The sequence below is a fragment of the Salvelinus fontinalis genome, chromosome 30, assembly GCF_029448725.1.
Source record: "Salvelinus fontinalis isolate EN_2023a chromosome 30, ASM2944872v1, whole genome shotgun sequence".
Classification (NCBI taxonomy): Eukaryota; Metazoa; Chordata; class Actinopteri; order Salmoniformes; family Salmonidae; genus Salvelinus; species Salvelinus fontinalis.
In genome coordinates, this window is record NC_074694.1 from 29,067,791 (window position 1) to 29,079,699 (window position 11,909).

Sequence of the window (11,909 nt, forward strand, 5' to 3'; positions counted from 1 at the left end):
ATTAGAAATATAGCTTTTCTGTGTCCTACTCTAATTTTGAAATCAGAAATGTATATATAATATATTTTCTTAACTAATATGCGACATGAATGCCAAACATTAAATCCTTCTATTTTGTATCTAATATTTTGTATACCTAGCTGCAAGGACCCCGGGGTGAATTATGTGCAGTTCATATTTATTATTCTCCCTTTGAATTTAGCCAGATTAATTCACTAACATATTCATAACTATAATATTTTAACTAACGTGAAATAATCTAAAATAATATGTTCCGAAAAAGAAACTAAACCAAAAGAAAAGAAGAAAGGGTCAAAGTTCAACATAGCCATTGCATGTCCTGCGTTCGACGACAATGGCTAAACATCATCCAGATTTGATCTTTTGTAGAAAACAAGCCGGTGTCGGTAAGCTGTTCGTTTTATTTTTTACTGCATATGATTGTATTAGTACTAACTTATTGTCAGCAATTATCCGTGCTGTGAATGGGTTATTGCTGTGCTCAAGCCTTTTGTTGATAGTGGCTAGCTAGCTAAGCTAGTACAGTAACTAACATGCTATTAGGGGCAGTTAGCACATGTTGTTCATTCATTTAGCTAGTTAACGTTACCATAAATTGCTTCTTCGTCAACCCTTTGACTTGCCTTCTAACGTTATAGTTAGCTATATTGAAGCTAAATTGACTCAACTTTATTGATTACATAACGTTACTCGCGTAGCCAGCTTCATGAAACAATTATTTGTTGGCTAAGTTACTATACAATCATGTTCAATAACTGATTTCTGTTTACTTTTCAGCTATTGGAAGATTGTGCGAGAAATGTAAGTTTCAATATAAAACGTTCACAACTTTACATCTATGTCTGTCTCAAATAGGGTCATGTCTCGGGGGCTGTTAAGGGCCGCGACGCTCGGTTTGAACATTAACACATATCGCTTGCGGTACGGTTTTGAAAGCATAAGGGCTTTATCTTTCATATTGGCAATAAATAAAAGGTTTAATTGATACCTTTTTATAGGTTTAGGGTTCCCAAGCAGACATATTTCCATGTTACAGCGCTTGTTTAAGGAAAGCAGATTGAAGACGGTGCACCTCCTGTGCTAATTAACGTTAGCTATCTGCATCTCCGAACATCTGTGTGTAAATGGTAGACAAACGCCACAAACGTTTTGTCGCCGAAAAACACTGTAGGCTGCAGCTGTCTTAAAACAGTGTGTATTTTGCATTTGTAAAATTATTTTGATTTGATATTAAAGTAGAGCCGTATCACAATTGAGAATCGATTCACGTTTAGATGGAGTATTTGGCTGGTTTGGCTTCCATAGCCAATTCGACCTTTAAACAATATATAAGGTCCTTGCACTAATGAGTAACGTCAGGCTCATTTAGTCAAATATTGGGCTAAATAAAACCTTTCGTACATGGTTGGCCGAAGTGGTCAGAAGGTGACTTTTTGGACCTGAATGCCAAAGCATTCCGGAGATAGAGGTGCTCAATGTTGACCCCATTTTACATACCCTACCTAGCTATAGTTTGTTACGCAAGATATGTGACAACTATGTTTCCATACTCGAGGATACAGCTTAGTTTATACAAAACGTCACCATAGATTTTTAAACTAACCTGCTCTTGGCGATACCTTCTTCGTTCTCAACTCGGGAAAGGTTAAATGTCCGTGTCCAGTTGCAGGTGGTTCTACAAAAACAAGAGAACTCAGGAAAATATTAAATCATGTTTTGTACTGCGCGAGGAGGTTCCTCGCCATCTTAATCATTTCTAACTTATAGCCTCTGTCACTTGTGCAAAACACAAGCACCTGTGCTCCGCTGGCCTCTCCTCAAAAACCGCTCATTAGCCCTTGGAGTCCCATGCAGGAATAGCTAGACTAGAATAGCTTGCTGGACATTTTAATTTTTTGCATTTCTTATACCAATACACTATTCGAAGAGGGACGCAAGCTCTTTGTTGCTGAATGTTAAATACAGCAGCCCAATAGAACTCACAGGTAGTTTGAAAGAAGTGTGAACGCGGTAGGGTACAGCAGTTATTTATTCAGACCCATAACCATTTGATATTTGTAAAGAGAAGTGAAAGCCTTCTGCATCTAAAGCTAGTCCTATATTATTAAAGGATGACATTAGAATGATGAAGATAAGGACAACTTATTTCATTTAACTGTTGAAAGCGAGGAAGGAATGAAGCAACAATAGAGAGAGAAAAGGTGGTAGGCTAATAACATTTCGGGAAATATTATGGAAGGTACAGTATATATGAGTCAGCCTAATAGTTATACAAAGAGGCCCTATTATTTCGAAATTAAATTCGCTAGCCTATACTTATAACTTTGTAGGCCGTATGTGCTGCACCAGAATCACATGTTTTCTTCAGCTTTATCATTGTTTAAACGATGTGTGTAATTCCAGTCCATATAAAACAGTATAGTACAATTCAGTAATATGTTTCACTCAAATATTTGCCTACTGGAGCTAGTTTAATGTATTTACCTAAGAGCACCTATAACTAGCAACATCTATGGGCGTTAATGGTTTTTCTGTCATGTGCAATGTGCCTATATCATATATGTATTGGATAATGGCACAATCATTTGGGCTTGGGCTCATTACATGTTGTTAATGTAGGGTTCATAAAACGTATTGTAATGAAACAGCAGGGGGCAGATCTCGAACCCTCGACCTTCTAGCCCGAGGTCCGGGGCGCTATCGACTGTGCCGCAAAAGCATGCTCGTGCGGCAGAGTCGATTTCCGCGCCTATAAACCCAGGGTCGTTACACCAGTCCCTCCTTTGAAAGAGCGCGTCCTCGCGCTAGCTTGCGACTCTACGTCTTACAGGAACGCGCTCACCGGCCAAGCACACGCACTGTCGTGGATGCAAGATCCGATCACTTCTGACACCAATGTAATGAGACAGCAGAGAGCAGGTCTCGAACCCTCTAGCCCGAGGTCCGGCGCGCAATCGACTGTGCCGCAAAAGCATGCTCCTGAAGCAGAGTCGATTTCCGCGCTTATAAACCCAGGGTCGTTACAGTATTTGATATATGGCAGCTCAGGTAGCATCGGGTTTGAATTTTCATGCCGCGTAACGCTCTAATCAAATCCAGATATTTATATGCTTTATAATGCTTTTGAATGACACCTCTGGTTTTGGCGGGAAATACCGGGTTACCCAATCAGTAAAAGCTTTACCATGTTTATCTCTCAATACGTAAGTGAAGTTTAGTCTAGTGCTGTAGGTTGCAGTAGCGGTGTGTGGGTAAAATCATCAGAGGCCAACCCACCCCCCCCCCCCCCCCAAAAAAATAGCCATATTGCAACCAATGTGTTGTGATAATTGTATTTGCTCTATAACCTGTTAGTTCATATGCCTTGACACCGGGCTATATAGGCATAAGGCTGAGACAATAACAATAAGAAGACAGTGGCAGAATAAATTAAACCACACATTTGTTTCATTGCAAAACCGGTGAGCAACATCTGTCCGGTGAAGTCCACAAAACATATTGCATGTAACAACAATTACATGACCGACAGCATGGTCAAGCAAGGTAATGTTTACAAAAATTTTGGACTACTACACAACTTGCGTTAACTCCGTGGTTCTAAAGTAAATCGCAAAGAAAACGAGCTGCCTCCACTATTCCAGCACCATTTCAACTTCATCTAATCACTGATGCGTAGTCTAGTACAGTGACAACTAAAAGATAACAAAAACTATTTAGTCCAATCAACGTAAGCGACATATGACGTGGCTGTCCATGGTACTGATTTCTGTGATTTCATTTTGCCTAAATGGTCTATGACTCACGTTTTTAGTTTGTGTTGTCCTAGGCTACCTTGCTAAAATACTTGATTTGCTAGCCTAACTTCGTTTAATGGGCAATGATGCGCCAGGCCAGCTAGTTAACATTAGCCTACTACATCTAGCTACATGTTGAACTTCCATTCTCTCAGGCCAGGGGCACAATGCATGAATGTATGGTTGGATCAGAATCGCCGTTATAATCATTGGCCAGTACGGAGAATTAAGTAAAGCCACAAGTCCAAATCCCGTTCTCCATCTATGGCTAATTTAGCAATGGGACGATTTTTATCTAGCTAGCCCCCGGAGAACAACAATACAATGAGATGCAACAATAATTTAAAAAAATGGGTCAGTAATTACGTTTGGCTTGTGATGCTGATTGGTGTGAAGCCAAATTCAAACTGGCTTCCCTTGATGTTCTTTTTTTAGGGTGCCTCAGGACTATTCACAGCTAAGCTCACTCGGTTTAGCTCAATGCTGATTGGCTATTATTTTAGATTTGGGGGGGGGGAGGGGTGGGCTAATGCTCGCTGGCTTCCCTTCCGTTCAATGCTACGGGCGGCAACAATGTCATACTCTTTCTGACCATACAGCATCAGATAGATACGCTACACAGACTGAGGGGCACTGTTTTGTTTGCTCGGTTGCTTTTACTGGTGAGATACATTCAGCCTCTTGCGAATTGAAGGAAATGTGTGCAACCGAGAGATGAAAGATACATTATTTGTCGTCAATTTTGGGGGGAAGCTTGCCTTCCCTTGGTATCCATGAATACATCTTTGAATGCAGCAGGTAATCATTCTTAAAGTCATTACTTAGTCAAATTAACCCCAGAATTGGTATAAACTAATGGTTTGTGTTAAGATTTATGAATTATATTCATGACATTTCACATTGTTTATCTACATAATTTAAATCTAACATTAAGTTGCATGAGACAAAGTCCACTTGATCAATAGTTATTGCGCTAGTATCCTATGATGCCACTGACCACCAACTGGTCTGGGGCAGCCATCTCAGGTTGCAGTGACTTTATATTCACACAGCTTCTAAGGACGTATGAGGTTTACATGCCACATTTCATTGTCCAATTTCCATTGGTTCAGTTCTTATATCCCTGGTGTGATAGGGTGCCATCTAGTGGTGTAGCGTGGCTGATTTTGAATGCAGAAGATTTAAAAGGTATTATTATCATTAGCATATGTGCTAACAGGCATCTAGGTACAGTGTGGCCATAATTGAGTGCAGTAACAATTCTTTCTCAAAAAGATTAGACTTATATAATGAGTCTAAATGCAAAATCTAGAGTGAATCTGAAGTATGGTTCATGAGAAGATGATTTTGAGCATTAGCATTACAAATGCAAAGAATGAGTTGCTAATAGTTTCCTTGTTTTTTTTTAGATATCAATACCAAATTCAGTGTGGTTCATCTTAGGGATGTCAAGTTTAAAGTTGATTGCCAACTGTGAAGTGGATTTACATTGGTTTAAATGGACACTCAAAATCGAATTTCTTTATTTGTCAGTAACTCAGGCATTTTGAACAATCCCTTAGCTTTTCTCAAACCAAGTTAAGATGTACCATGGGCCTACATTCTGAATTTTGTGTCATTTGGTCCTATGGTTCATGAGAAGAAGATGAAGTGTTTTTAACATTTTAGCGTATGTGCTAATGTGCATCTACTGGTGTAGTGTGGCATCTTTGAATGAATCAACACTATTTCCTCAATCTTTAAGGACTATTGTGATGAGTCCCAAAAACAAATATGAAGTGATTCTGACTAGGTCCATGAGAAGTAGGTTTTTATTATTTTAAGCATTAGCGTTACATAGTCAAAGTGAATTGTTAATATTTTCCTTTTCCTGGATTTATAAATGAATGATAAGTACCCATTCATCCTTTATAACTGATTAAATGCCTCATGAGCTTAGTTCAACTGTCGTAACCCATCAGAACCCAAAATATAATCTTGTTTTACTCCAATGTTTGTAAACAAACATTTACAGAAAATGTAAACAAACACTAAATAGCCTCAACGTGGTTGGACTTTAATTTTAATATCGTGGATGGTCAATCATTGCTTCCATAGCTCGGTCTATACATTTGTGGTTACATTTCTGCAGCCCCATCCCTCAGCTTTTTACCGAAACTGGTGGGGAGAACGCTTTGTTTCAACTGCTGATTGCCACTTTAAGATATCGATGTCAAACTTAACATGGGACATCATGGTAATGACCCTAAAAAGTTTCAAGTTGATAGGCCATTGTGGAGAGGATTATTGCATTTCCTGATTTATCCATAACTCGGCCATCTCTTAACCAATCCCTTCACTTTTCTCAAACTAAGAGATGTACCATGGCCTATTTTGTGTTATTTAAATGATGGTTCATAAGTTTTCCAAAATGTCCAAGATGGAGGAAAATCTATCCTGGTGGACATTGTGAATCCTTAAGGCAAATCTGTTCAGCATGAGGAAAGACACGTACAAATTACGTTTCAAGTCTCTATGTCAAACAGGGTGATGGATATGAGGGTTTAAGTGAGACTGCTTATAACAGTGCCAACTATAGGCGAACTGGTGCCATTATTTTTGACACAGTTACTCGTGGCCTCTAGTTTCTGTAAAAAAGTTACCAATCTATGCTTGAGTTATTTGACCATGTCAAGGGGAAAAGAAATACAGAGAATAACAATTGGTTTCAACCACTAATTACTACTAGTAAGATGGCCCACCCACCGTCAGAATAGACATTCCCATTCAAGTTGACATCTATTCCCACTCTTCACCATTATTTAATGAGTGGACCTTAACCATCTTTGTGGTACCATTTGAAAGTAGAAATTTCAACTTAATTCACATTTTAGTACATTTATCAGCCAAAGCATGACACCCACCCTGTATTCAAGAGTATGCTGTGTCTCAAACGATGGCAGGCCCAACACAAATACCACAGATGACGTAGCTTAGACCCTATTTTTTACATGTATGAACAACAACAAAAATTGAGTTTATGCGGTTTAATATGGTCAATGTTTAAAGGGGGTGACAAAAACATACAAGTTTGACAAACAACCCTGTTTGTAACTTTTCATATTATATCAAAATCAACCGTTTTATATTTTTCAGTGAAGTAGACTTTGATGGTAGGGTGGGGTATGCAAAACAGGTCAACTTTGAGCATCTTGATCTCCTGGATGTTTTGACATTCAGGTCTAAAAAGTCATTTTTAGACTACTTCAGGCTAACATGTATGGAAGTTTTCGTGCAGTCAGAGAGGTATTACATTTACATTTTAGTCATTTAGCAGACGCTCTTATCCAGAGCGACTTACAGTAGAGTGCATACATTTTATTACATTTTTACATACTGAGACAAGGATATCCCTACCGGCCAAACCCTCCCTAACCCGGACGACGCTATGCCAATTGTGCGTCGCCCCACGGACCTCCCGGTTGCGGCCGGCTGCGACAGAGCCTTGGCGCGAACCCAGCCCAGCCTGGGCGCGAACCCAGAGACTCTGGTGGCGCAGCTAGCACTGCGATGCAGTGCCCTAGACCACTGCGCCACCCGGGAGGCCTGATGGTGTTGGAGTCGTGCCTGGCCGTGCAGTCATGAGTGAACAGGGAGTACAGGAGGGGACTGAGCACGCACCCCTGAGGGTCCCCTGTGTTGAGGATCAGCGTGGCAGATGTGTTGTTACCTAACCTTACCACCTGGGGGCGGCCTGTCAGGAAAACAGGATCCAGTTGCAGAGGGAGGTGTTTAGTCCCAGGGTCCATAGCTTATTGATGAGCTTTGAGGGCACTATGGTGTTGAACGCTGATCTGTAGTCAGTGAATAGCATTCTCACATAGGTGTTTCTTTTGTCCAGGTGGGAAAGGGCAGTGTGGAGTGCAATAGAGATTGCATCATCTGTGGATCTGTTAGGGCGGTGTGCAAATTGGAGTGGATCTTGCGTTTCTGGGATAATGGTGTTGATGTGAGCCACGTTTTATGTTCAATCAATTGAGTTATGTTTTTCTACTACTTTCTATTTTTTTACTTCTACACATCATAAAATATATTGAGACAAATTACAGACAGTAAGTCTGTAATTTGTCTCAATATATTTTATGATGTGAAGCCTAACGTGATTTAGTGCATTTTTATTGGGTAAGCATTAGAATAAGGCGCCTCAATATTTGCAGCCATAGGTGGTAATATTCCTCTAGGTGCTGATCCGTCATCAGTATTGCGAAATAATTATAATGTTAATCCTTAGGTTGTCAAATATCTATATAATGGATAATATTTCAACCGGACAACAGCGTATTCAATAGAATTGAAAAAGAACGGAGAGTGCGCACAAGGTCATGCACGTAAACCTCTAGTGACAGTGAAAATGTCCAATTCCTAAAACGTCTTATTTTTTTATGTTTTTCCAAAAAACAAGTCTGAAACCATGTATAAAGGCTGTTGACATCTAGTGGAAGCCATAGGAACTGCAATCTGGGAGCTAAATCCCACTATTTTCAATAACAAGTCAATGGAAAACATTGACACATCAAAAACTCCCATTTCCTGGATGGATTTTCCTCGGGTTTTCACCTGCCATATCAGTTCCGTTATACTCACAGACATTATCTCAACAGTTTTATCTACCAATTATATGCATATCCTAGCTTCTGGGCCTGAGCAACAGGCACTTCACTTTGGGCACGCTAGACTCTCCAAAATTCAGGATACTTCCCCCTAGCCTTATGAAGTTAATAACTTCTTAAGGCTAGGTGGGACGCTAGTGAACCACCTCGACAACATCCGGTGAAATTGCAGAGCGCCAAATTCAAAACACAAAAATCTTAATATTAAACATTCATGAAAATGCAAGTGTCATATGATTCTTTCGCTTAGAATCTTGGTAATCGAACCGCTTTGTGCGATTTACAATAGGCTTTACTGCGAAAGCATTTGATCGTCTGAGGACAGCGCCTCACCAACTTTCTGCATTAGCATAAATTCATAACCTGCACAAGTGTCATAAAACTCAAAAATAGTGATAAAATAACTCCTATGGAATGACCCAATAGACAGAAGTCAATGTCCCCCTTTCCCAAACTGTGTAGTTAATACTTTTTTCTCCACTTCCTCAGATTAATATATATATATATATATATATATATATATATATATATATATATATATACTACCGTTCAAAAGTTTTGGGTCACTTAGAAATGTCCTTGTTTTTGAAAGAAAAGCTACTTTTTGTCCATTTTTACAATCAAATGTATCAGAAATACAATGTAGACATTGTTAATGTTGTAAATGACTATTGTAGCTGGAAACGGCAGATTTTTTAAATGGAATATCTATATAGGCGTACAGAGGCCCATTTATCAGCAATCATCACTCCTGTGTTCCAATGGCACGTTGTGTTAGCTAATCCAACTTCAACAGTGAAGCGGTGACTCCGGGATGCTGGCCTTCTAGACAGAGTTCCAGTGTCTGTGTTCATTTGCCCATCTTAATTTTTAATTTTTAATTGGCCATTCTTAGATATGGCTTTTTCTTTGCACTCTGCCTAGGCCAGCATCCCGGAGTCGCCTTCACTGTTGACATTGAGACTGTTTTGCGGGTACTATTTAATGAAGCTGCCAGTTGAGGATTTGTAAGGAGTATTTTTCTCAAACTAAACACTCTAATGTACTTGTCCTCTTGCTCAGTTGTGCACCGGGGCCTCCCACTCCTCTTTCTACTCTGGTTAGAGCCAGTTTGTGCTGTTCTGTGAAGGTGGTAGTAGTACTCAGCGTTGTACGAGATCTTCAGTTTCTTGGCAATTTCTCGCATGGAATAGCCTTCATTTCTTAGAACAAGAATCGACTGACGAGTTTCAGGAGACAGTTCTTTGTTTCTGGTCATTTGGAGCCTGTAATCGAACCCACAAATGCTGATGCTCCAGATACTCAACTAGTCTAAAGAAGGCCAGTTTTGTTGCTTCTTTAATCAGCACAACGGTTTTCAGCTGTGCTAACATAATTGCAAAGGTGTTTTCTAATGATCAATTAGCCTTTTAAAATGATAAACGTGGATTAGCTAACACAACTTGCCATTGGAACACAAGAGTGATGGTTGCTGATAATGGGGCTCTGTGCACCTATGTAGATATTCCATGAAAAATCTGTTAACAGCTACAATATCCATTTACAACATTAATAATGTCTACACTGTATTTCTGATCAATTTGATGTTTTTTTAATGGGAAAAGTTGATTTTCTTTCAAAAACAATGACCTTTCTAAGTGACCCCAAACTTCTGAACGGTTATATATTTTCAACACTTTGATGGCTTTGTTTATGTGCATGGCTCAGTTCAAAATTGCATTAACACACTCATCCCTCTTTCCCCACTCCCAGGCGATGGAAAGTGTGTCATCTGTGATTCGTATGTGAGGCCGTGCACTCTGGTGCGCATCTGTGATGAATGCAATTACGGGTCGTACCAGGGGCGCTGTGTCATCTGTGGAGGTCCCGGGGTGTCTGATGCTTACTACTGCAAGGAGTGCACCATCCAGGAGAAAGATGTAGGTGTCCTACCCTCTCACCCCTTTATCACACTCAGATTGTAAAAGGAGTAGGAAGATCTGCACACTGTAGAATGCTCCTGTATAGTTAATATAAACTACATTGGAATAAACTATATGGGATAATTCAACAGTCTGTGCAGGTACTTCTTTTACAAGCTCAACCTAATATTTATTTATTTCTTAATTCCAGTCTTTTACTTTTAGATTTGTGTGAATTGTTAGATACTACTGCACTGTTGGAGCTAGGAACAAAAGCATTTCGCTACACCCGCAATAACATCTGCTAAGTATGTGTGTGACCAATGAAATTTGATTTCTACTCCTTTCGCAACATTTAATGTTGTAAACAATTTATAGATGTCTAAGCAGGAAATTGAAATGAAAGTGGTTCTATAATTTAGAGTAATTTTCAGCAATCCAGTTCAAACCCATTGTCTCACGTCAGATAGCGCAACGATTCTGTCGGTTGAGGGATGAGCATCGCATAGGAGTAATACCACCTGTCAGAAGACAATGGTGTACCATAAATATTAGAGGAAAGCATATCCACATTTTCCCATGGAAAGAAATTATAAAGATTCCTGTCTGTCAAAGTGGGCATTCTTTCTAATAGTGTTGCACAGGTATACCGGTACCAAAACGTCATGATACAGAGATGAGGTAGTCATTAAAAATCATGTAACTATTATTGCACATTTAATGTGTGAGTTCATGTAACTTGTTAAGTTCAGGAGTAAAAATTAGCTTATTTAGGCTTGCCATGACAAAGGGGTTGAATACTTATTGACTCCAGACATTTCAGCTTTATTTTTTTATTAATTTGTAAACATAAAAAAAAAACATTCCACTTTGACAGTATGGTGTGTTGGCCAGTGATGACTCTCAATTTCACTAAATGTTTAATTTGGGCTGTAATGCAACAAAATAGTCAAGGGGTGTGAATACTTTCTGGGCTCAGAACATGCTCGGCTTGTCATAAAATTTCCCCAATATGTACTACCCGTTAAGCAATTTTTTTTCACACAGTCTCTGGTTTACACCTGCTCTAACCAGTTGCTACTCTCTCTACACTTATTGGTTTGACCCTACAGCGAGACGGATGCCCCAAGATTGTAAACCTGGGCAGCTCAAAAACGGACCTGTTTTATGAACGGAAGAAGTATGGCTTCAAGAAGAGGTGAAGACAGGACAGTCCAACATGCTTTGCTTCAGTTTTGTTGTTTTTACTTTTCTTTTTGTAAACATGTTTTGACAATACAATAAAGCTTTTATATTAGTGCAATGTATGTATTTATTTAGTTATAGGGGTAATGATCTAGTGTTCACACTTCTGAATTGAGCGTTAGACATTAAAATTCTTATTTTATATCATGAATGGGGGAATGATTGACTAACAACTCACCTGACTCAACAGTGGATTTAAGGTGTGATTCAGTGTTCTATCCCCACTTGCAAATCTAATCAGCATCTCTACATTGAAATTTGATAAACATTTGTGCAGCCCCTAACGCACATCCATTGTT

The 11,909-nt window shown here is 39.3% G+C and overlaps 1 protein-coding gene across 1 annotated transcript; it reads left to right on the plus strand.

The window, feature by feature from the left end:
* Positions 1–175: 175 nt before the first annotated feature.
* Positions 176–11,668, plus strand: LOC129828980 (PHD finger-like domain-containing protein 5A). The gene is made up of 4 exons (XM_055890339.1): positions 176–407; positions 799–822; positions 10,217–10,383; positions 11,478–11,668. The coding sequence occupies exons 1-4, from the start codon at positions 356–358 to the stop codon at positions 11,565–11,567; spliced, it is 333 nt and encodes a 110-aa protein (XP_055746314.1). The 5' UTR covers positions 176–355; the 3' UTR covers positions 11,568–11,668.
* Positions 11,669–11,909: the final 241 nt, after the last annotated feature.

Bases quoted from the DNA above. Each gene is read 5' to 3' on its own strand.
- LOC129828980 (XM_055890339.1), top strand. From the start codon at position 356: ATGGCTAAACATCATCCAGATTTGATCTTTTGTAGAAAACAAGCCGGT. The intron at 408-798 runs GTAAGCTGTTCG...TTTACTTTTCAG, and splicing joins TAGAAAACAAGCCGGTGTCG to CTATTGGAAGATTGTGCGAG. The intron at 823-10,216 runs GTAAGTTTCAAT...CCCCACTCCCAG, and splicing joins TGGAAGATTGTGCGAGAAAT to GCGATGGAAAGTGTGTCATC.